The 24,245-nt window shown below is 37.6% G+C and overlaps 1 protein-coding gene across 1 annotated transcript in view; it reads right to left on the bottom strand.

Annotated features, from left to right (window-relative positions):
* Positions 1-24,245, bottom strand: part of LOC124233109 (tyrosine-protein phosphatase non-receptor type 9) — a 77,046-nt gene that overhangs the window by 24,708 nt on the left and 28,093 nt on the right. The window contains exons 2-5 of the mRNA XM_046650223.1: positions 19,302-19,445; positions 16,911-17,000; positions 16,069-16,193; positions 11,340-11,445 (exon numbers count right to left, since the gene is read on the bottom strand). Of these exons, the coding sequence (XP_046506179.1) occupies positions 11,340-11,445; positions 16,069-16,193; positions 16,911-17,000; positions 19,302-19,445 (465 nt within the window). The remainder of the gene's footprint in view (positions 1-11,339; positions 11,446-16,068; positions 16,194-16,910; positions 17,001-19,301; positions 19,446-24,245) is intronic.

Below are 24,245 nucleotides of genomic sequence, written 5' to 3'. Positions count from 1 at the left end.
CCTAAGAATGAAAAATTATTCATTCCTAATCCCCAGCTGTTGGTTTCATTTAGTTTCTTAATATTTCAGCCCTTCTGATAGGCAAGGATACTATGTAATATTGCCCTTATAACTGGGAAGAAATTATTCCCAAGGACTCAAAAAAAGAGAAAATTGTATCTCACTATCTTCTACCACTTTCTCCCTATTCTTTTCCAAAAGACTGATTCTCAATTTGACATGTCACTCTCTGGCTACTCTTCAGTTCTACTGATTTCGTGGGTCCACAAACATTCCTTATAAAGACTATACAGTATCCAGAACAAAATTCTCCAAAAACATCTTCTCTAAAGTCTGAGAAACTACCTTTTATCTCTTCCCTCAAAGATGCAACAATTCATTTCAGGGCGTAAATAGCCAAGTCCCCTTTAACTGCCAGACCGAAAACCAGTCTCAAGGAATACCCATATTTCTACAAAATGATAAATAGAAAGTGGAAGCCATTACATCTGCTTCCTCAGAGCAAAGACCTACAGACTCAGGCCTAGTCCATTTAAATGACTGTATGGCACCCAAATATACTGTTGATGGGACGGTAAATTACTAACACCTTCTAGAAGGCATCGGCATTATAAATTATTTAAAATGTGTGTATCCTTTGATCAATGAATTTTATTTCTGAGACTCTACCCTAAGGAAATAACCAGAAACATAAAGATTTATAAACAAAAGTGTTTACTGCACCTGTATTTTGGATAGTTAAAAATACTTTAAAACTGGAAAGAATATATATGTTCTGAAAATGGGTAGGGGTTAACAAAAATTGTATATCTTATAAGATTATTACATAAACTTTAAAATGAAAATTTCAAAAATTTTTTACAACTTTGAAAAATTCTCACAATGTAATCTTAATTAAACTAAACAGGATCAAAACTATAATCTCAATTTTGTTTAAAAAATTACACACACACATATATACTTTCACAAAGAAAAAAGATTGTAAAGCATTATATCAAAAGTTCAAGAGAATTTATCTCTGATAAGTGGGGTAATGAGTCATTTTAATTTTATTCTTTCTATTTTATTTTCTATAATACTTTGTATTACTTTCATTTTTTACAACCTTATTTAAAACGTTTATATCCTTTGTTCCAGTAATTCTACTTCTAGAAACCTACTTCAAGCAAATTATTTGATGTGCAAAGAAATATAAAAATGCTTGCTGAAAATACTGTGTATTATAACAAATGAGAAAAAACCAAATATCAAACATAGAAATGATTAAACAAATTATAGTAAGTACAGGATAGACTTACTCAGCAATTACAAATGTTCATAAAATAAAGTTGTTGGAGCTTATTGTGTATTGAAGTTGTATAAACATAATTAGGAGCATATTGAAAAACATCTAGAAGAAAGTACCATGCACCAAAATGTCAACATTGGTTATTTCTGCATGATATCAAAGACAATATTTTTTCTTAATGTATATTGGTGTGAGTTGTCCATAATTTTGTACAATGAAAATTTTTTCTGATTATAATAGTATATTAAAGTATAAAAGATAAATATGAAAAAAATTAGCCACCCTATAAATAATATCAGCATAAAAGTATAACAGTAAAAACGTCTGATTTATAATATCACTTGTGCACACCAACACCATTCACACACACTCTCTCTCCCCCTCTAACTCTCTCCCTGTAAATCAATGATCTTACAAAAAAGATGATTTATCCTTGGTGTCTGCTATGTTTTATATGTAAATAAATATATATATTCATTTTTTAGCCTAGAAATAAACTTCATTAAGAAACATGCGTGATAAATAAAATAATTTAAAATTTTTATTGAAAGACATAACAAAAGACTTAAAAAAAAAAAACAAAGCAGCAGCATAGCATTCCTGGGTGGGAGAAGATAACACTGTAAGATGTCAATCCTCTCTAAATTAATTTATTAATTCATTATATGCAAATAAAATCTCAGTGTTTTATTTCCCAGAACCAGACTGAATTACTCTAAAGTTCATCTAATCCAGAGATGGTAATTTTTTAAAAAAATTTTCTCATCAAATTTACAATTTTGACAAAGAGGTTACTTCTGGAGAATGGCACAGGCATGTCTGAGGAAGGAGGTCAGGTATTTTTCCTTGAATTGGTTTTTAATTGCTTTTATAGTTAAAAAACAAAAACTAGTTATAAAATAAAGTTCATTTTCAGTATGCATGTTATATATCAGTAAAAATTTAAATAAAAGCACACAAAAGTGTATGTCAAAGAATAAAAGAGCAAAAATAGTCAAAACAACTTTTAGAAATAGAGGATTATTAGGAAGCTTGTCCTGCAAGATATTAAACTTTATTATAAGGCTGTAATAAATAAAACAGTGCATATGTTGGTCTAGATCAATAGAACAGAACAGGGAGTCTGGGGGCCAGCCCCATGGCCGAGTGGTTAAGTTCACTCACTTGCTTTGGCAGCCCAGGGTTTCACTGGTTCAGATCCTGGAAGCAGACATGGCACTGCTCATCAGGCCATGGTGAGGAGGTGTCCCACATGCCACAGCAAGAAGGACCCCCAACTAAAAATACACAACTATGTACCGGGGGGGCTTTGGGGAGAAAAAGGAAAAATAAAATATTTAAAAGAACAAGGAGGGAGCCGGCCCCATGGCCCAGTGGTTAACTTCACGCACTCCGCTGCGGCGGCCTAGGGTTTCACCGGTTCGAATCCTGGGCACGGACATGGCACGGCTCATCAGGCCACGCTGAGGTGGCATCCCACATGCCATAACTAGAAGGACCCATAACTAAAAATACACAACTATGTACTGGGGGCTTTGGGAGAAAAAGGAAAAGTAAAAAAAAATCTAAAAAAAAAAAAAGAACAGGGAGTCCAGAAATAGACACACCTACCACAAGGGAATTTAGTATAAAAGTATTATCCTAAATGAATAGAAAAAATGTATTAGTTAGTAAGTGTTCCCAGGACAGCTATTTGAAAGCAAATTATTTTATCTAAAATACTATGTATCATATATAATATTATATATATACTATATATAGTATAGTATATAAAATTTTTTGAAAAATAAAGAAAACATAGTAGTATGATGAAAGACACCATAAAATTGAACAAATTATAAACTGCAAAAAATGCTAGTAACACATACTTAATTATATTCTTAATAACAAGTCTTATAAATGAGTAAGAGATAAACACTTCAATAGAAAAATGGGTAAAGTATATGAGAAGAAAAATTTTGAAAGAAATACTTACTTGATGATAAACATGAAAACATGCTAAAGCTCATCAGTAATAAGAAAAACACCAAATAAAAACATGTATATGATTAAAATCCAAATAAATTAATGTTGACAAAACCAGTGAAAAACACTGTTGATGGGAATGTAAATTTGAATCAAGTTTTTAGAGGGCTATTTGGGAATATTTATCAAAAATTTAAATGTTTCCATTCTTTGACCCTACGAATTTGATTATTAGCAATTTATCCTGAGGAAATTATTGGCCAATATAAAAAAATGTATGTAAAATGATGCTCACTGAAGCCTTTATAACAACACAAAAAAAATGGCACAAAGATTGATAGAATCAGTGAAAGTATCTAATATCCAGTACTGGAAAGCTAGTGTGCATATCCTCTTACCTGGATGCTTCCCTCTCTTCCTTTTAAGCTCTTGAACTACCTAAAATAAGACTGTTTCCAATCTATTTTTTACTATTGTAGTTGTATTAAGAATGCTGGTGGCCACAGGCCCAGCCGGTGGCGCAGCGGTTAAGTGTGCATGTTCTGATTTAGTGGCCCAGGGTTTGCTGGTTCAGATCCCGGGTGTGGACATGGCACCGCTTGGCACACCATGCTGTGGTAGGCATCCCATGTATAAAGTAGAGGAAGATGGGCACGGATGTTAGCCCAGGGCCAGTCTTCCTCAGCAAAAAGAAGAGGATTGGCAGTAGTTAGCTCAGGGCTGATCTTCCTCAAAAAAAAAAAGATGCTGGTGGCCAAAACATGTTTATTTTTATAATGTCTGTAACTTAAATACTTCAGCAGTCAGCAAATATTTACTCATTCAACAAATATTTGAGGACTTAGTATGGGCCAGGTACAGCAGTGACCAAAGCAAACAAAAATTCCTTGCCTTCATGGAGCTTACATTCTTGTTCTTTTACCTAAATATATGAACAAGAATTTACATTCTAGGAGTGCTCAGCTGGCATTTAATCAGAAAGGTGACCCTCCCAAAGCAGCTACTGTAAGCCCTTCAGAAGCTATTCCTATTATATGAGATATTCCTTTATATAACAGATGTTAGAAATGGGCTCTTATCGTTGAAACTGGTGACATTTGATATATGTGAATTGCCTAGATATTTTGGGGATATTCCCCTCCCTTAGAAACAGGGCAGAGATCTGGTAAACTACATCCTGTATCTTTTAGAATGGCACTTAGGGTTACAGTGAAATCTGGGGTTGACTTTGGAGGATTTTAACTGCCCAATGCCATTAACAGTATGCCTTCAGGGTACTGTTGTGTCTGCCTGAAGAGAACTTTTCATGCCAAAGTTGAAGCATCTAGAGAAACACAGAACTGGGATTTCATTAAGGATACCACTCACATTGTATGAACAGATTTTGTGCTGCTTGCTAATAATTTTGTCCAATAAATATTTATTGTATAGCTAAAAGAAAAACAGCACGAACTTCATTTTTTTCTGCTTAGTATATCCATAAAAGGAATATTCTGCAGCCATTAAAAAAAATGAGGGAAAAAAATTAGTAAAAGCTATAAGTATTGACATAGAAAGATGAATGAAGATACACTGTTAAGTAAAAAATGTCAAGTTACAACCACTGGATATAGTACAACTCAATATTTGTAAAGAAAAAAATAATAAATTACCCTCATCCTGTGTGTGCATACATACATACATACCCATTTTAAAAGCCTGGACATACATACCCCAAACTCTTTAGACTGATAATCTCCAAGGGGTGGGAGTATAAGTAATATTTTAGTCTGTCACTATTTAGTTGTATTACCTTCGGCAGTTTCTTAAAATTCTCTAGGCCTACGTTTCTAGAACTGTAAAATGGGGATAGTGATAGTGATAGCCATCACACCTCATAAGAGTGATGTCAGGATTAAATGAGTTTTAAAGCATAAAAAGAGCTAAGAACAGTATGCAAAGCATTCAGTATATATTAGTAAGTATTACTTTATATGTGTCTGCATTAATGAAAATTTTTTTTAACCTATATGTTTTAGCCATGTATTTCATAATCAGAAAAATAAAGATTTATCCTTCAGGGGGTAAATTCCACATTGTTGGGTTTAAATGATTCATCTAAAACAATAATTAGGGGGCCAGCCCAGTGGCGCAGCGGTTAAGTGCCCACTTTCTGCTTCGGTGGCCTGGGGTTAGCCGGTTTGGATCCTGGGTGCGGACATGGCACTGCTTGGCATGCCATGCTGTGGTAGGTGTCCCACATATAAAGCAGAGGAAGATGGGCATGGATGTGAGCTCAGGGCCAGTCTTCCTCAGCAAAAAGAGGATTGGCAGCAGTTAGCTCAGGGCTAATGTTCCTCAAAAAAAAAAAAACAATAATTAAACTGTTAAGAATCCATATGATGATGTTCATACTACCTAAAGCAATCTACAGATTCAATGCAATCCCAATCAGAATCCCAATGACATTCTTCATGGAAATAGAACAAGGAATCCTAAAATTCATATGGGGCAACCAAAGACCCCAAATTGCTAAAGCAATCCTGAGAAAAAAAAACAAAGCTGGAGGCATCACAATCCCTGACTTCAATATACTACAAAGCTATAGTAATCAAAACAGCATGGTACTGGTACAAAAACAGGCACACAGATCAAGAGAACAGAATTGAAAGCCAAGAAATAAAACCACACATCTACGGACAGCTAATCTTCAAAAAGGAGCTGAGAACATACAATGGAGAAAGGAAAGTCTCTTCAACAAATGGTGTTGAGAAAACTGGTTAGCCAAATGCAAAAGAATGAAAACAAATCATTCTCTTACACCATTCACAAAAATAAACTCAAAATGGATCAAAGACTTGAAGGTAAGACCTGAAACCATAAGACTTCTGGAAGAAAATATAGGCAGAACACTCTTTGATATTAGTCTTAAAAGGATCTTTTCAGACAGTATGTCTCCTTGGACAAGGGAAACAATAGAAAGAATAAAACAAGTGGGACTTTGTCAGACTAAAGAGCTTCTACAAGGCAAGGGAAAACAGGATTGAGCTGAAAAGACAACTCACCAACTGCGAAAAAATATTTGCAAATCATATATCCAACAAAGGGTTAGTCTCCATAATGTATAATGAACTCACACAACTCAACAACAAAAAATCAAACATCCCAATCAAAAAATGGGCAGGGGATATGAACAGACATTTTTCCAAAGAAGATATACAGATGGCCAATGGGCACATGAAAAGATGCTCATCATCACTGATCATCAGGGAAATGCAAGTCAAAACTACACTAAGATATCACCTTACACCCATTAGAATGGCTACAATAACCAAAACAAAAAATAACAAATGTTGGAGAGGGTGTGGAGAAAAAGGAATCCTCATACACTACTGGTGGGAATGCAAACTTGTGCAGCCACTACAGAAAAGTAAAGAGATTTCTCAAAAAATTAAAAATAGAAATACCCACTATCCCACTACTGGGTATTTATCCAAAGAACTTGAAATCAACAATTCAAAGACACTTATGCACCCCTATGTTCACTGCAGCATTATTCACAATAGTCAAGATGTGGAAGCAGCCCATTGACTGATGACTGGATAAAGAAGATACGGTAGATAGATAGATATAGATAGATAGATAGATAGATAGATAGATAGATAGATAGATAGATACCATGGAATACTACTCAGCCATAAAAAATGATAAAATTGTCCCATTCACAACAACATGGATGGACCTTGAGGGTATTATGCTAAATGAAATAAGCCGGATAGAGAAAGACAAACTCTGTATGATTCCACTCATATGTGGAAGATAAACACGTGGACAAAGAGAACAGATTAGTGGTTACCAGGGGGAAGTGTGGTGGGGAGTGGGCACAAAGGGTAAAGGGGCGCACCTATAAGATGACTGATAATAATAATGTACAAGTGAAATTTCATAATGTTGTAAACTATCATAACCTCAATAAAAAAAAAAGAATCCATATGATGGCAACTAAAATAGGTTATGACTTTTTAAAATTTAAAAACAGAATTAATCCTAAGAAATTTACTAAGATGAAGAAAATCTACTCAGAGCAACTTAAGAAGTCAAACATTATTAGTATTTTTATTCTAGTGTCATATTTTAATCCAAATCCTCATCACAGTAACTGCTGGAAATTAATTCACATTAAATAGAAGTCTGGAGTGTGAGACTTCAAAATAAATTTGAATGTGTGCATTCAAAATAAATTTCTGTCTACAATTTGCATGAGAATAGGGATGGTAGGGGATTATATTTAAAATTTTATCTTTTCCCAATGACAGAGCAACTAAGTCACTAATAAGAACATGATATAGATTCTAAAACAACAGGACTTTATTTCAGCCTCTTTGAAGTTATATAGCAAAAACAACAACAAAACAGAGTATTTCATTATTTTGAACCAAATAAAGGAGGAGACACGAACAGCATAAAAACATTTGAAAAAAAGATACAACTTTGTTATTAAAGGAGTTCAAACAAACAAGCAAGAGAAAAAAGGAAGTATCAGTTTAAGAATTTCTAAATTCAAAAAAGGAAAAAAATTACAGAGTGCATTGCTGGGATGGTTCAAGGAAATAGATATCCATACTTGTTGGTTACAATGTAAATTTTTTCCCACTTTTATGAAAAGTAACCTGGTGATGTATAAGAGAGATATAAGAACATTCATAATCTTTAACCAAATAATACAAGTCTTATAAATATGTTCTTAAAATAATTTAAGAGGAAAAGCTAAAATGATCATAACAGCATTATTTAAACCTGAAAACAACCTAAAAAATACAGAAAGACGGTTAGATGATTATTAAATTGTCTGTGGTATACTAACAGGTTATTGTGACTTCGTTAAAATTGACAAATAGAAAGTCTAAGTTGTGGAAAGGAGGGACTATTTAATATGTAAAAATGGAAAAAAATTAGCTATCCATATGGGGGGAAAAGGTCAGATTCCTACATCTCATACTACACTCAACAATCAACTCCAGATGGATTAAGATCTTAAATGACAAAAGCAAATTTTAAACTTTTAACAGAAAGTAGCCCCTCAAAAAGTTAAACATAGAATTACCATATGATCCAGTTAATTCCACGTCTAGGTATATACGCAAAAGAAGTGAAAGCAGGGACTCAAACAGATGCTTGTACACCAACGTTCATAGCAGCATTATTCACAACAGCCAAAAGGTGGAAACAACCCAAATGTCCACCAACAGATGAATAAATAAAATGTGGTATATGCATATAATGGAATATTATTAATCCTTAAAAAGGAATGAAATTCATGGGGCCGGACCGTGGCCGAGTGGTTAAGTTTGCCCACTCTACTTTGGCGGCCCAGGGTTTCGCCAGTTCAGATCCCAGGGACAGACATGGAACCGCACCTCAGGCCATGCTGGGGCCGCATCCCGCATGGCACAACCAGAAGGACCTGCAACTAGAATATACAACTATGTACTGGAGGGCTTTGGGGAGAAGAAGAAGGAAAAAGAAGATTGCCAACAGATGTTAGCTCAGGTGCCAATCTTTAAAAAAAAAAAGAAAAAAAGGAATGAAATTCTGATTCTGATACATGCTATATATGAATCCTGAAAACATCATGCTAAGTGAAATAGAACAGATACAAAAGGACAAATATTGTACAATTCCACTTATATGAGAGTCTAGAACAGGCAAATTCATAGAGACAGAAGAGAGGTTGCCAGGGGCTGTGAGGAGGGGGGAATGGGGAGATATTGTTCAATGGGTACACAGTTTCTGTTTGGGATGACAAAATCATTCTGAAATGGACAGTGGTGATGGTTGTATTGTGAATATACTTAATGCCACTGAATTGTAAACTTAAAAGTGGTTAAAATGGTAAATTTTGTTATGTATATTTTACCACAATAAAAAAGAAAACTAAAAAGTTAATACACATGGCAGAATCAGTGGTAGAGCAGTAAAAAAAAAAAAGAAAATAGTTAATATATTTTTTCCAACTTTGGAATAGGGAAGGACTTAAGATGCAAAACATATTAACCAAAAAAGAAAATACAGACACATTTAACCATATTAAAATTAAGAACTTCTGTTAGTCAAAAGGACTTTATAAAAAGTGAAAAAACAAGCTATAAACTGAGACAGTGTGTGTATATGTATATACACACACACATATGTATACACAAATAGATTAGTATTAATAATATACGAAAAACTACATAGACAAACCAATAGGAAAACGGGTAAAACTCATAGTCATTTTGCAGAAGAAGAAAGCATCTATGGCCAATAAATATATGAAGAGATAATTAATCTCACTAATAAGAAAAATGCAAGTTAAACCACAAGATACTATTTTATACTCAACTGAATGGGAAAAAATTAAGTCTGATATTATCAAGTGTTGAAGACGATGTGGATCACTGAAAATTTTACACATGGCAGGTGGGTACAACCACTTTGGAAAACAATTTCGCACTATTTTATAAAGTTGAATCTTTACAGACTTTATGACCTAGTAATTGTACTCCTAGATGTATACTCTAGAGCATGCATTCTCAATGGGGGTGATATCATCCCCAAGGGGGTAAAATTAGTTCTGAACAGAGTGGGGAATGGGCAAAAAACCCCATCATACTCTTTTTTATGTTTAAAGTACAGATATACATTCAGTTCTTAAAGATATATACAGTACATCTGTGGTATTAGAATTTTCATTAGAAGAGGAACAGTTAGGGGAGGAAATGTTTAAAAAAGGCTCCTTACTGAGGCAATAACGAAAACATGGTTGAGAAACACTGCCCCAGAGACACTCTTGCACACATGCACCAGAAGACGTGTATAAGAATGTTCACAGCAGCACTGCTCATAACAGCAGAAATCAGGAAACAAGTCAAGGAGCCATCAACAGAAGAGTGGATGAATAAACTGGTATATTCATCAACAGATGAGGAATTAAAAGGTATGAATCCTTCAACCATCAATAAAAAGGAATGAATCACAGCTACATGCCACAGTAGGAATTTTAGTAATATTATGATGAATGAAAAACGCAAGTCCCAGAAAACAACATGCAGTATACAATACCCTCTTTATATACTTTCTGCTGTAAAGCTATAATAGTAATACAAACACCTCTAAAAATCTAGTTCCATAGTACTCCCAAGTGAGGTCCTGGAACAAAGACTGCACAGACTCCTAGATCAATGTTTTTCAAGCTGCACATTGTCACTCAGTAGGTCCTGAAATTAATTTAGGACATCATGACTAACATTTTAAAAATATGAAATAGAATTGAGTAATCAAAGTGACTGCACATAGTAGGGGTAAAGCTTGTTTTGTGAAACTTTTCTGTTTTATAAATAAGTACACACAAATCTACACACCTTTTTCTTTGGATTCTGAAGTCTAAACAGCTCTGAAAACCCTAAGTTTCTTTTGTTAACTTTGGTGCAAAAATTCATGGGGCAGCAAAATCAGGCCCGAAATCCTATTTTATAGCCTTTATTCTTCTCTGCTCGTTATGAACAATAATACATTTCATTGCAGAAATATTAATGTGTTTGATTATAGAGTGGCATACATATCATATTATCTTTTAAAGTTTAAAATATTAAAAAACACCTCTGGACCTAATCGTTTGAGATAAGAGATTAAGAACCTATCTATGTATATAGCTCTACATGTATGTACCTAGTTAGTGTACACATTCTTTTGTATACTAAGTCACAATGTAAAACATATTTCTGACTAGACTGAGACAAAAAAGTCTAAAAGGCGCTAGCCAGCTGACATTTTTCACTAACTCTGGCCTTACCTAGTTAATTCATTCATTCTTATTCTAGAAAACTCCAGGAAAGGGTCATTCTACCCTTATGACTTAGAATGTTCCTGTACATTTCTTGTTTTAATTCCTCTCACTTTACTTTTAAGATCATTTCTTGTTCTGAGGAAGCAGATATTAGTCATCACTTACAGGTGATCTTTAAATTGAACATAATGGATGAAAGTTTACATCATTCCTAAATCTCCCAAATAAAAAAAGTCTCCTAACCATTGAAGGAGAATTGAGGAGGCCCTCTCACAGCCTTACCTTAAGCAGATTCAGGACTTTCTTGCCAAGATCCAGCTCAAAGTTAGCATAATTAGAACCGCACATGTCATAGATAAACACCAGTCCATTCCTCTGAGTTTCAAAGCTGTAAATCAATCATTGAATAAAATATTTATAAGACACATAAGGAAGGTTGAAAGGCTGGGGCAAAAACACAGATACAGAAACTATGGACACACGTGGGACCAAAATAACTGCCTCCCTGAACACTGGTCTTACAAAAAGAGGATTTATCTTTGGAATCAGCTACACTTATTGTGATGCTGTGATTTATAATAAGAAATACATATTTGGTCTTCAACCTTGTTCCTGGCACAGAGTTCCTAAAACTCTTGGAATTTCCTAAGTGAGGAGAGTGATAAAAGTATCTGTTGTTATATGTTAATGAGGTGGCTCTGGACTGCCCCTAGGTCACCTAAGGATGAGGGCTGGCTGCCAGGGGAACCAACCAGGTGATGCAGGTTGGAACTTTCAGTCCCTCCCCTCCCTTCCCCTAGGGGAAAGGGACGGAGATTGAACTCAGTCACCAATGGCCAATTATTTAATCAACCATGCATATGTAATGAAGCCTCCATAAAAACCAAAAGGACAGGTTCAGGGATCTTCAGGGTTGGTGAATGTGAAGAGGTGCTAGAAGAGTGGTCCTCTCAAAGAGAGCATGGAAGTTCCATGCTCCTTTCACTATACCTGGACCTATGTATCCCTTCCATCTGGCTGTTCCTGAATTACATCCTTTTATAATAAACCAGTAATCTAGTAAGTAAAATGTTTCTCTGAGTTCTGTGAGCCACTGTAGTAAATTCACCAAACCCAAGGAGGGGGTCACCGGAACCTCCAATCTATAGCCTGTTGGTCAGAAGCACAGAAGACAACCTGGACTTGCCACTGGCATCTGAAGGAGGGGCAGTTTTGTAGGACTGAAAACCCTTAACCTGTGGAATCTGACACTACCTCCAGGTAGATAGTGTCAGAATTGAGTTGAATTGTAGAACACCGAGCTAGTGTTGGTGAATTGCTTAGTGGTGTGGGAGGAAACCCTATGGGTTGGAATTAGAATTAGAATTATACTTATTGATGCATATTTAGTTAGATTTATCAAGTGTCAAATTCTTAGGTTTGAGAATGTTCCAGAGCATCTAGGTTATCAAAATTGGAACGGTTTTCTCCCATGTCTCTGAATCTGCTTATCCAAATTCTATAACATTCCATGCTCAGCTCAAAAGTTTCCTCTTCCAAGAAGATCTGCCTGATAACTGTAATCAAATGTACTACCATCCTTCATCTCCTTGAAGCCCCATCAATCTTCCTGTGGATTTTTCTTGAGGCTCTTAAAGTACTCCCACTTTGTGCGGCCATCTGATTCTCTTCTAGAGGACAAAAATGTGTTTTGTTCACCTCATTACCCTCAACAGTCCCTAGCACAGTCCTTGCAAATAGGTATAAAATAAATGGTCACTGAACAGTAATTCAGTGGACTGGAATCCCATCACTAAGAAAATATTTTTAAGACCTTGTGAGAAACTGAAAAACAAAACTCTAAGCTCAATGATGGTGAATTTGTCTCTTAATGGCTTGAAGGAAGAAAACAAACCCACAAATGGTCTTTGGAAAGCATCTTAAAAAGTTAATTAAGAGGTGATGAGTCTATTCTCAGAATGCAGTTAAGAACATATGAAGATATGAAAAGTATTCCTCAGTCCAATCTCCTTAATGCCTAAAGACTTCTAAAGTTGCACTCTTCCACCAAGCCAGAAGCTTATCTGCTTCTGATCTGCACATCCAAAATAAATTATTTGATTGGACTATTCACAGATGATGGCAAGTTTTCATATCTATTTACAATTGAGAAAATTTTTTAGCACAAAACAGAATCCTGCAATCAGGGGTCTCAATGTTATTTTCTATCTTAACTTTTTTGTATCACCTCCTGGAAGCCTCCATATCTTCACCCTTTCAACAAAATCAAAGGCAGATGCATCCCCTCCATGATGCAGCATTTCAAAATCTCTAGTTCTGAGGGAGACCCAAGTTTCTCCAGCAGATTTGGTTTCAAATGACCCCTAATGTGTTACAGTTAATGCTAAATCTTGACTCCTTTTTTCAGAACCCCAGAGAGATTATGATTCACCAAGATCAAAGACGTTCTTAAACAAGTGGCACAATTATTGAGTAAACTATCCAGATCTAGAGACTTCCCATTTGTCCACAAGCTCATCAAGGGCCAAATTTACAGAATTTATAGATTTTCCTCTCACGGCTCCAGCCTGTGGCAGGGAACTGAAACAGAGAAGTCACTGAAAGGGGAAATAGAATTTAATAAAATAGAAGCTATGGTGCATAATGATGCAGGATCTATATTCCTAAAAATCACTCATCCTGTGAAGGCACATGAAATAAATACATATGCAATAGGATTTTCATTTTTGGGGGTACAGAATATGAGGTTTACATTAATAGCTATTTCTCTAGTAATAATTGCTTCCCTACTGAGTTTGATTCCTGAACTGGATGCTACCAGGAACACCAAGAAGTTTAAAATAAAGTTCTGACATTTGTTTCAAAATAATCAAGGGGGAGGGGGGAGGCTATCAATGAAACAAGACTGGTAATAGATCACTTTGAAGAAGATAGATGATGGGTATGTGGAAGTTTATGATACCATTTCCTTTCCACCCATGGAGATTTGGGAATTTTCCATTATGGAATGGTAAAAAAGAAGGTTCCTTGCCCTCAAGGAGCTTACATCTAGAGGTAGATGAAAAACACAACACTCTAAGATAAATGACATCATAAGGTTGTATATAATTAAATACAAAGTGATTGGTATTATTGATAAGTGTTATTAAAGTCAGAGTAAAAAGAATTTTATTTATGACAGGTTGGAGTGGTGAGTGGGCCAGTCATAGAAGCTGGGCCTTAAAGAAAGGGCAAGATTTAGCAAAGAGGAGGGGTTTCCTCCTCTTTCATCCTGGCTCAAGGTAACGTGGGAAAACAACCTTACTAGTGAGAATATTTTGTTTGGAAAACTGGGTTCATATTTATTTATTTTATATGTACCCTCTGAATAACGAGGAGTCACAGGGTTTTAAGAAAGGAACGGACATCATGAAAACAAAGTTTTAATTATGTTTATGTGTGTGGTCCTCCTGTGAGATCCAATAGTCACACCAGAAAGAGCAAGCTTTGGCCACTGCCATGCCTCTTTGAGAGCTCTGACTCTCTAAGCTCCGCAAGGAGAAAGGCCAATACTGAATTTTTTGGTAAAGGAGGCTTTCATTCATTCTTCTGAGCTAAAGAAGCATTTCAAAGGAACCTATATTCTGGCAATTATGCCTGAAGACCAATCACAGGAATCTGAGAAATTCTACACTTCTGATTGGGCAGTACAGGGCCTCTGAGACCAATGGTCCTTTCTCCTTAGTAACTTCTCTTTTTCAGAATAATGCTGGGGCCAGCACAGTGGTGTAGCGGTTAAGTTCATGTGCTCTGCTTCAGCAGCCCAGGGTTCACCAGTTCAGATCCTGGCTGTGGACATACACACCGCTTATCAAGCCACACCGGGGCAGGCGTCCCACATATAAAAAATAAAGGAAGATGGGTACAGATGTTAGCTCAGGGCCAATTTTCCTCAGCAAAAAGAAGAGGACTGGCTGTAGATGTCAGCTCAAGGCTAATCTTCCTCAAAAAAAAAAAAAAAATAATAATAATAATAATAATGCTGTGTGTGTGGTTCGGATATATCTCCCACTGAGCATCAAAAACAGAAGCTAAGTACTATCAAAGTAACATTAATGAAGCAGTAACAAGCGAACTAGACAGAGAACCCCACCTCAGACAATCCTTTGACTATTCCCATCCACTAAGTCCACAGCATGACTAAAGTTGTGCACAGCTGTCTCTCACTATCTCAGGTCTCGGCTCTCGATATATCACTTCTAACCCAGAGGACCAACCAATGACATGTGGAGCAATAACAAACTGTAAATGGCAAGCACCAGAGAAGAAAGAAAGTATGGCAGAAAGCCAACAGAGTAGGGTACAAATAGCTTTGGCCAACACTGAAGAAACCAGGGTCTTAGACCTATTTGCACCAATATGAGATGACTGTAAAAGAGTCACATAACTTCATGGGGCTTCAGTTTCTTTGTCTGTAGAACAGTAATAATATCATTTACCTTAGAGGGGGAGGGAGAAATGACCCGAGCTAGTTCTTTTTGCGTATGCACCTGTTTATAATTTTGCTTAACTTTATACTTTTAGACTCTTCTTTCCTGAATGCTGATTCTCAAAATCCTCTGAGATAAATGGCATTATTCCTATTTTACAGACAAAGAAACTAAGGACCCAGGGGGTTTCAAAAATCAACATTCAGGGGAGAATGAGCAAAAAGAACCAGCACAGGTCATCTCCCCTTCACTCTCTTTCAATTAAGTAATTCTCAATACACTGAGGACTGCTAGTTAATTGGTTTTCTCAGCTTCTGTTATCCTAAAATAGAGCCAAGCAGGTAAACATACAGCATACCCACCATCTTGATAGTACCTGGAAACATGCCAAGCCCTTAAGGACATGGAATGTTTTCTATTCATAGCACTGCCCAGGGAACATCCTAGGAGCACAGTGAAGGCACTGCTGAGTTTAATCAAATCAAGGACTGCCGCTTTCCCATCTGGATACAGAATGCCTAAAAGATAGTGTCTATGCTCACCTATCCACAGCTCTGTCTAGCAAATAAAACAGAGCCTGAAGTACCACATGTTGGACTGACTTCTGAGGATGATGCAATCTGGCAGTGAAGAGGGCAATGGAGGCTCCTGTTGGATCCCGAACATTCTAGAGCAAATAAAAAGCAAGAAACATTTAGAAATTGAATAGAAAATGACAACAGTCACTAAGGCTTCTTATATTCTGGACAAAGGTTTGATCTGAAGAAAACAGATGCTGGCAATACTTCTCTGACTTGCATCAATTGCTCCAAAAAGGGAAGAAAGTTCATATCATCCCATGTCTGACTCTCAGCACCCCCTGGATCATATTCCTGTAGTAGGAAAAAACCACATTCTCTTAACTCTTCAATTGCAGAGAGATTAAAGGATGGTCTACACTGGCAGTTTAGCTAACTTCCCAAGCAGGATGGGAAAAAAAAAAAACAGCAGGAGAAAACAATGGAATACAACTGACCATGGTTTCTATGCTCTGCCTTAAAAGTACCACTGTATACTCAACTGAAAGGCTGTGGTCTCTAAGTGGGGAGAGCTTGCATTAAAAAAGGAAGGATGGGCCTCTGACACACTGTATACTCAGCCCAAAGGCCTTGACTAACCTTAATGAACCAATGAAGAAACTTTCCTAAATCTACTGTACAGTTGATTCTTAATAATTTCGATTATTACTAGAATAATTTTGTGTCAAACTGCACAACTGCTTCACATCTGCTCCTGACTATTGAGACTCTAGATTTAGGATAAGGTATCCAAGAACAAAGTACAAAGAGGACAACAGCTACAAAAGGAAATAAGGAGAGTACAAGAGAGGTCCATAAAGACTCACTAAGATGGTGAATTTTCCACTAAGGATCTCAGAACGAAGAGGCTCTTCGTGAGGTTTCAACTTCACAATGCCTTCCTTCCTTCGTGTTTCCTAAAAACAAAGCACAGCAAGATGAATCAATATGAAAATACTGTATATCCAGGACAGCTTTATGTAACCACCAAATCTCAGAGATAAGAGACTTTAGAGTTAACTAATTGAATCATGAATTCCTTTGTAACCCTCCTTCCAGTCAACAGAGAGTGTTATCAGAATTCTTGTCCAATGCTATCTTATCAGCCCTTTAGGTAGGATATTTTCCTCTGAATCAGTGAGAATCCTGACCCTGAAGACCAACCAGTATGTACCATTAGGGTGCAAGGTCAAAGTTCTTAAACAGGCAGCAGCACTGGTATTGCACCAGGATATTAAAACATGTACCCGAAAACTGTCTGGAAGCAGACATCCTCACACTGCCTCCCTGCAGAGGCCTCTCCTATTTTAAATAGGAGCCGGAGCCATCTCTCCCTCAACATCCTCCCAACAGTAACTACCATGATCACATTCTTCTCATTCTCCATGGCTAGGTTCTTTAAGCTCACCCTCAGTTCCTTCACACTCTATCTACTGCATTCTCATTTACTCCCAATCTAACTACACCACTGAGAGCTCCTGCTCCAGTGACCATAACCTTCCTGTCACCGAATCCACCGGGCATGTTCAGTCCCCCTTTTAAATGACAAGGTTGACCATTCACATGCCCTTTTTCCTGAGACATTTTCTACCTTTGATAGAGAATACTCCCTTGGTTTTCTTATTTCTTCAACTACTCTTTCTAAGTTTCTTCTGTGCGTTTTTTTTTTTTTTTTCATTTATTTGCTCACTCAATTCACTCACTGACTCATTCATTCCTTCTGCAGATATCTGTAGAGTAACTATTACCTGTCAGGCACTGAGCTGAGTACTAGGAACATGCTGGTGAATAAAATAAGATAGGTCTTTGTGTACATTCTTCCTCAATATAACCCTAAAATCAAATTCAAATGCCTTTTGAGATCAGTGGCAAGTGAAGACAGCATTTAGTACTTGGATCACAAGAGAGTGCATGCTCTACCTAAAGCATTCAAATCCAATTTTTAAAATAATACTGGACCAAACAAAGCAAAAAGTCTGAGGTGAAGTTCTGCCCTACACATCTTCCTATTCGTCACACTCTCCCAGGATGATCTCACTCATTGGCAAGGCTCCAATAGTCAGCTTTACTTTGGTTACTCCAAAACCTCTACTTCCAGTCCAGATTTCTTTTCTGAACCCTAGACTCATATTCCAATTGCTTAGAGGACATAGATATCCCAATGGCACTTCAAACTTAACATGGCCAAACTGAACTCATGGCCTTCTCTCTCCACAGACCTGCCCACACTTCAGTGTCTCCTAAATTAGTGAATGCCACCACCATTTACCCTGCCACTCAAGTCAGAGACCCAAAACCCTTGACCCCTCTTTCCTTCCACTTTAAGCAACCCTGTCCAACTGATTTTAATTCTAAAATCTGCCCACTCTTTCTCTATCTTTCCTGACACCATGCTTAATGATACCACAATCGTCTCTCTCCCGGTAAGTACAACAGTCTCCTAATGGGTCTGTTTCCAGTATAGCCCTTCTGATCCATTCTCTAAAGCACAGTGAGAAAAATCTTTCTAGAATGTAAGTCTGATCGAGTCATTCTGCTGTTTACACCTTCAACGAATTTCTCTGCCCTTAAAAAGCAGATACTCTCTGATCTAGCTTAGTTCACTTCTGCTGCTCAATCTCTTGCCATGCCCCCCATTCCCACTCAGCATTTCTACTCAGCTCAATTTCTCTCTTGCCACTAGGTATCTGAACATGCTGTTCTCTCTGCCATACTCCCCCACCTGTCCGATTCCTACTCATTCTTCATATCTTAATTTAGAAGTCATTTCCTTCAAGAAGGCTTCCTCTTAACTAAATGTGCTTCCATAGAACCCAGTACTGGCCTATCGTAACATTTCTATAATTGTTTACTCTCTCTTTCTAAATGATACTCTCTGCACCTGGAACATAGTATGTATACAATAAATATATGTCAAATAAATGAACAAACACTGAATGAAGTGATCCACAAGATAGGTGTGAGCCTCACTCTTAAACTAATCCTAGCACTTTCTGTCCCCCCTCTCCTTTTTTTTTTCTTTAAATTTAGGGAGATTTTGTATCTCTTCAGAAGGATTTTCTGACTCCAAAGCAGGGCTCTTGGATACTGACACACCTTTTTTTTATGGGAGTGGGGCAAACACTCAGAGAACCACTGTTTGTATAGAGTATGGCAGAGAGAATAGCAACATAGAGAGCCCAGCTGCCACAGGTCTGGTCCATCCCTGAGTTACGTACCCTGTAGGAGTGGAACAACTCTATGGCACGGAGCACATCAAACTTCCGGGCCATGAGGAACTTGACAGCCACATTCCAAGACAGAGGGGAAACATTGTATTGAACTGTCCACTTGTTAATCTCTTCAAGAAACTGCTTGGTGGCCTGTTTGACAAAGAAAGTAAAGAGTAATTAGTAAGTTGAGAACATACTTATGGAAACAAAAGACAAGAAAAAAAATACCATCCTTTCCCCAAGCAAGTCTCAACCCAAAGTTACTACAGGGAGCAGAGGAAGACAAGAGTTGGGAACAGGTCTGAAACCCGAAATACATAGTTAAAATTCATAAAACTCAATGAGGCCAGAAGCCAGAGACAGGTTCAAGAGAGCAGGGCTTAGCACAGGGATACATGAAGAAATAATGAGGGGGGAAACCAAGGCTCTCAAATGAGATGCAAATTACTGGCCCCAAAACAAAAAAACAGCAGAGTTTGATTTTTTTAAGGTTGAAAAAAAAAGGTGGATGGGGGGCCGGCCTGGTGGCATATTGGTTGGGTTCGCACACTCCACTTGGGTGGCCCAGGGTTCGCCGGTTCGGATCCCGGGTGTGGACCAAGAGACCGCTTATCAAGCCATGCTGTGGCAGTCATCCCACATATAAAGTAGAGGGAGATGGGCACAGATGTTAGCCTAGGGCCAATTTTCCTCAGCAAAAATAGGCAGATGGCGGTGGATATTAGCTCAGGGCTAATCTTCCTCCATAAAGAAAATGGTTTTGGCTTTGGCATTAGCAGTACTACTTGAGAGAGGCAAAACTATTAGGATGAATTTAACAAATCAAAAGGCCAATTGTTTTTTCTAAAGACTGATCCCACAGGACTTCCTCATGCTTCACATGGCAGCCGAAAGACCCAAAAACCGGATACTAGTGCCCAGACAGTCATTAACGGCCCCTCTGGATAGTGGTTTGAGAGGAGTAGAGAGCCTAACATTGGGGGAAGGGTGGGAAATTTTCATTTTCACTGTCTGATCCCAAGCTGGCAAGATGTCCATTTCTGGAATTATTCCTCTCTCTTGATTAACCCATGTTCTTTCACCCTCTCTCACCCTATTCTTCCTTACATTTATAACCAGTTTCTGCTCTAGCCAAACTACCCCCATTGTTTCCTCATTTTAGAACAAGATTTACATTGGGATTTTTTTCACGCATATTCTAAATTGCTAAGTACTTTCTGCACGGCTATTAGGTTCCTTCCATCTAGAAACTTTACTCACATGTTGGTCCAAAATGTGATCAACTTGATGAGAATTCTGAAATGTAACTGATCAATCAATCAACTCACAGTTAAGACGTATTTATTAACTATTTGTTAATATCTGTGCTAAGAAGTATAATACAAAAATGATGTTTGCTTCAAAAGATGTAAGACCAACCTACTATGTGACCACGGACAAGGTAATTCTCTCTTCATCTCTAGTTTTCTACTGAAAAAGAAAAGGAGAAAACAGCAATGACCTACTTCAGAAGCTTGGCAACAAGTCCTATCTGACAAGTACAATTCAAATTGCTACATATGTGTTTAAACAACTAGTAAACTAGAGTCCCAGAAGAGTCGGCAATATCTCAGGACAGAGCACCTGATTCATCTTCCAATTTCTAGGAAAGGAAAAAGGCACTTATAAACCAGAGTAAAATCTAACAGGCCTGAGGTTGCACCTGAGCTTTAGAACCTTCCAATGGAGGCAGTATAACTTACACCACCAGAAAAGGAGAGAACCAGCAAAAACAATCAGGCAAAGTGCACTAAAAGAGCCAAGAAATAAAGGCCATGAAGAAAAGCTTTCAGACAATCATTCTGGCCCAAAACCAACTGAAGTCAGACCAGAGAAATGAGTTCCAGAGAAGACAACAGGACAAAGTGGAATGCTCCACTAGAAAACAGTCTGAGTTGCCTCTGTGGAGTGAGTGGCCAGCATCAGAATGAGGAAAGATGGAAGGGAAAAGAAGAGAAGTGAGCACAGAAAGATCCCAGAAACAAAACTTCAGCCAGTCCGGAAGGTCCTCAGATTTTGTAAAGGGTATTTGTTTTTTAAATTAACATATGATCTCTTAAATCCAGCCCTCTCCTGGGCTTCTCTGAAGCTGCTTGTAGAATAAAACACTAGAAGAACAGAACACACTTTTCCCCTTTTTCTAACGCAAACAACAAACAGACAAATCAAAATGCAGGCATGAGGGGAAAATATAGTTAAATGACCAGGAGGTGATATGAACTCATCAAATATCCAACTGTTAAGATGATTTTTCATTTCGCATAAATAAGACATGCCCCAATTAAGAGACATGCAGGTTTCACATACTACCTTCAAAGTACATATTGGCTCCCTTCTTTTTTTTTCTTTTTGAGGAAGATTAGCCCTGAGCTAACTGCTGACAATCCTCCTCTTTTTGCTGAGGAAGACTGGCCCTGAGCTAACATCCATGCCCATCTTCCTCTACTTTATATATGGGATGCCTACCACAGCATAGCTTTTGCCAAGCGGTGCCATGTCTGCACCCAGGATCCGAACTGGCAAACCCTGGGCTGCCGAGAAGCAGACCGTGTGAACTTAACCGCTGTGCCACCAGGCCAGCTCCATGCTCCCTTCTTATTAAATTCAGTTCCTTCAAGGTTCTCAATGTCCTACAGCCCCCAAGAGCTGTTGCCTTGAGCTGACCTCTGTCCCCTGCTGCTCAGGATGTTATTCTTGGCTTTAAGCTCGGGAACAATTCCTCCTGATTTGGCCTGACTAGGCCTTACATGAAGAGAGTCCAGTGTACTATAAACAGTGATGTGATATTTACAGATACAAGTACACACACACAACACGCCACCTGCTATGTTCAGCCTCAGATTCACCCTCCTGCTTCCCCATCCCTCTGGTGGAAGAGATAAACCTCTGAAAGAAGTCAGAAAGGATGCTCTTTCTCTAGACAAGCCTTTCTCTACACAATTAATCAGATTTCTCCCCGTTTACACATGGATTTGGCACAACCAGAGTAGAGACCAATTTGTGGTCCTGTTGGTTACCAAAAAAACAAGTCCCCGATATTTTAATGAGCAATAAACTCTTCAACAAAAGGGATAACTGAAATTCCTGAAATTAATAATCAGTGTATTTCCTGGTGAAAGAATAAGCCAAATTACAATATACTTCAACTCAAAGTCAATAGTTTGAATCTATCTAGGCTTACGAGTAACCACAAGTTGTTAACACCTGTCAGCTAAAGAGTAGTCACAGTTCAAACAGTTTTCACCTTCCTTTGGGAAAAGATCTAAACTGATGTACAGAAAAACTAACATTACCACTTACAACCCTCCTCACAACCAGCTTTTCAGGTATGGGTAAGATTTGTTTCAGCGTAGTCAAAAGCTTACTGTAATTACTTCTCCCACAATCATGTTTAAATAAATAAAAACAAGTTTCTGACTATGGTCATGAGGATAAAGATACTAGAGAACCTGCTATAAAATGGCTGAGAAATCTGTCAGTTAAGTAGATTACACCCTGGACCCCATTCACTGCTGTTAAAATACAGCATAGGGAGAAAAAAACAACAACATAGTCTTCATGTTACATCAAACTCCCAAGAGCAGCTACAATTTTGAGATGAGCTCTAGGCAAGGGGCTGGCCTTCCAAAACGTCAAGTAAAATGTGTTGGCACATTCAGTTCCACAGGCAGTACCTTAAATCCTGGATTCCAAGACAATGTGGGAGGAAGTAACAAGCCAGACCTATAAGAAACTCGCTCTTAAATTAAACTTCTGGGGGTGCTGGCCCCATGGCATAGCTTTAAGTTCAGTGCACTCTGCTTCAGTGGCCCAGGTTGGTGGGTTCAGATTCGGGGTGTGGACCTACACCACTCATCAGCCATGCTGTGGTGGCCACTCACATACAAAATAGAGGAAGACTGGCACAGATGTTAGCTCTGGGAGAATCTTCTTCAGCAAAAAAAAATAAGACTCCTGGGATGTCAGCCACCTAACCACCAAGGAACATCTCTAGTAGTCTAGTAGGTTTGGGCATCAGAAAGAACCCATCCTCTAACTCACTGTTGTGTGATATTTGGGTAAGTCATTTAACCTCTCTGAGCCTCAATTTCCTCATCTGAAAAGATAAGGCTTGAAGGAGACAATGAAAGAAAAGCATCTACCATAGTACCTGGTACGCAGAAGGTAGTCTCTGAATGGACAGTCATTCTCTTTTTTTTCCTTACTCCAGTCATTTCGCACGGAAATTTCTTTCAAACAAAGTTCCTCAGAATCAAGTTACATCTGTTGTTCCTCTTTAGCCTGTAGCAATTCAAATCTCTCTAATCCATTTTATCCAAAAGCATAAATTTAAATTAGAAACCTCCAGTATGTGTTCAACTGCAAGATGATAGTTTCTAAAGGAACAACTCCTCCTCATTTAGGACTCTGTATCAATATAGAAGCAGGGTCCAGAATTATTTATACCCCTGCTCCCATCTTTAAATCCTTTTGTCCCTACTTTCAGACTACACTGGCAGCTCTGGGGATTAACACTGCCATCCTGAGCACAAGTCCTTTTTAACAGCATCAAACTGACTAGAGACTATTTCTCATTATAATAAAGGAAGAACTTTGTGCAGGACAAACACCTTGCAAAAAATGCAGTCAGTCACTCTGCACTGAATACCTAAATAAGGAAAATGATTCAACGTAAGACTCAGTGTCTGCCTTTTAACAAATTTGAAGTCCCCTCTGTATTTCAGCAAATATGCCATTTCCCCATTAATTTCTGTGGCAGACGCATTAGTAAACTACCTTCTTTTAATGCCTGTTTTCCTATCTTTCCTTCATTGTGAATTGTTACCTTGTTATGTCTATTAATCCCTTTAGTCCATATCAACCTGCTAGGAAACAGAATTTGAACTAAGACACAATAGCTTGCTATAATGC

This window comes from Equus quagga, unplaced genomic scaffold (assembly GCF_021613505.1).
Source record: "Equus quagga isolate Etosha38 unplaced genomic scaffold, UCLA_HA_Equagga_1.0 153_RagTag, whole genome shotgun sequence".
In the NCBI taxonomy this organism is placed as follows: domain Eukaryota; kingdom Metazoa; phylum Chordata; class Mammalia; order Perissodactyla; family Equidae; genus Equus; species Equus quagga.
Note: the sequence above shows the minus strand (reverse complement) of the source record. Positions and strands in the feature narration are given on the sequence as shown.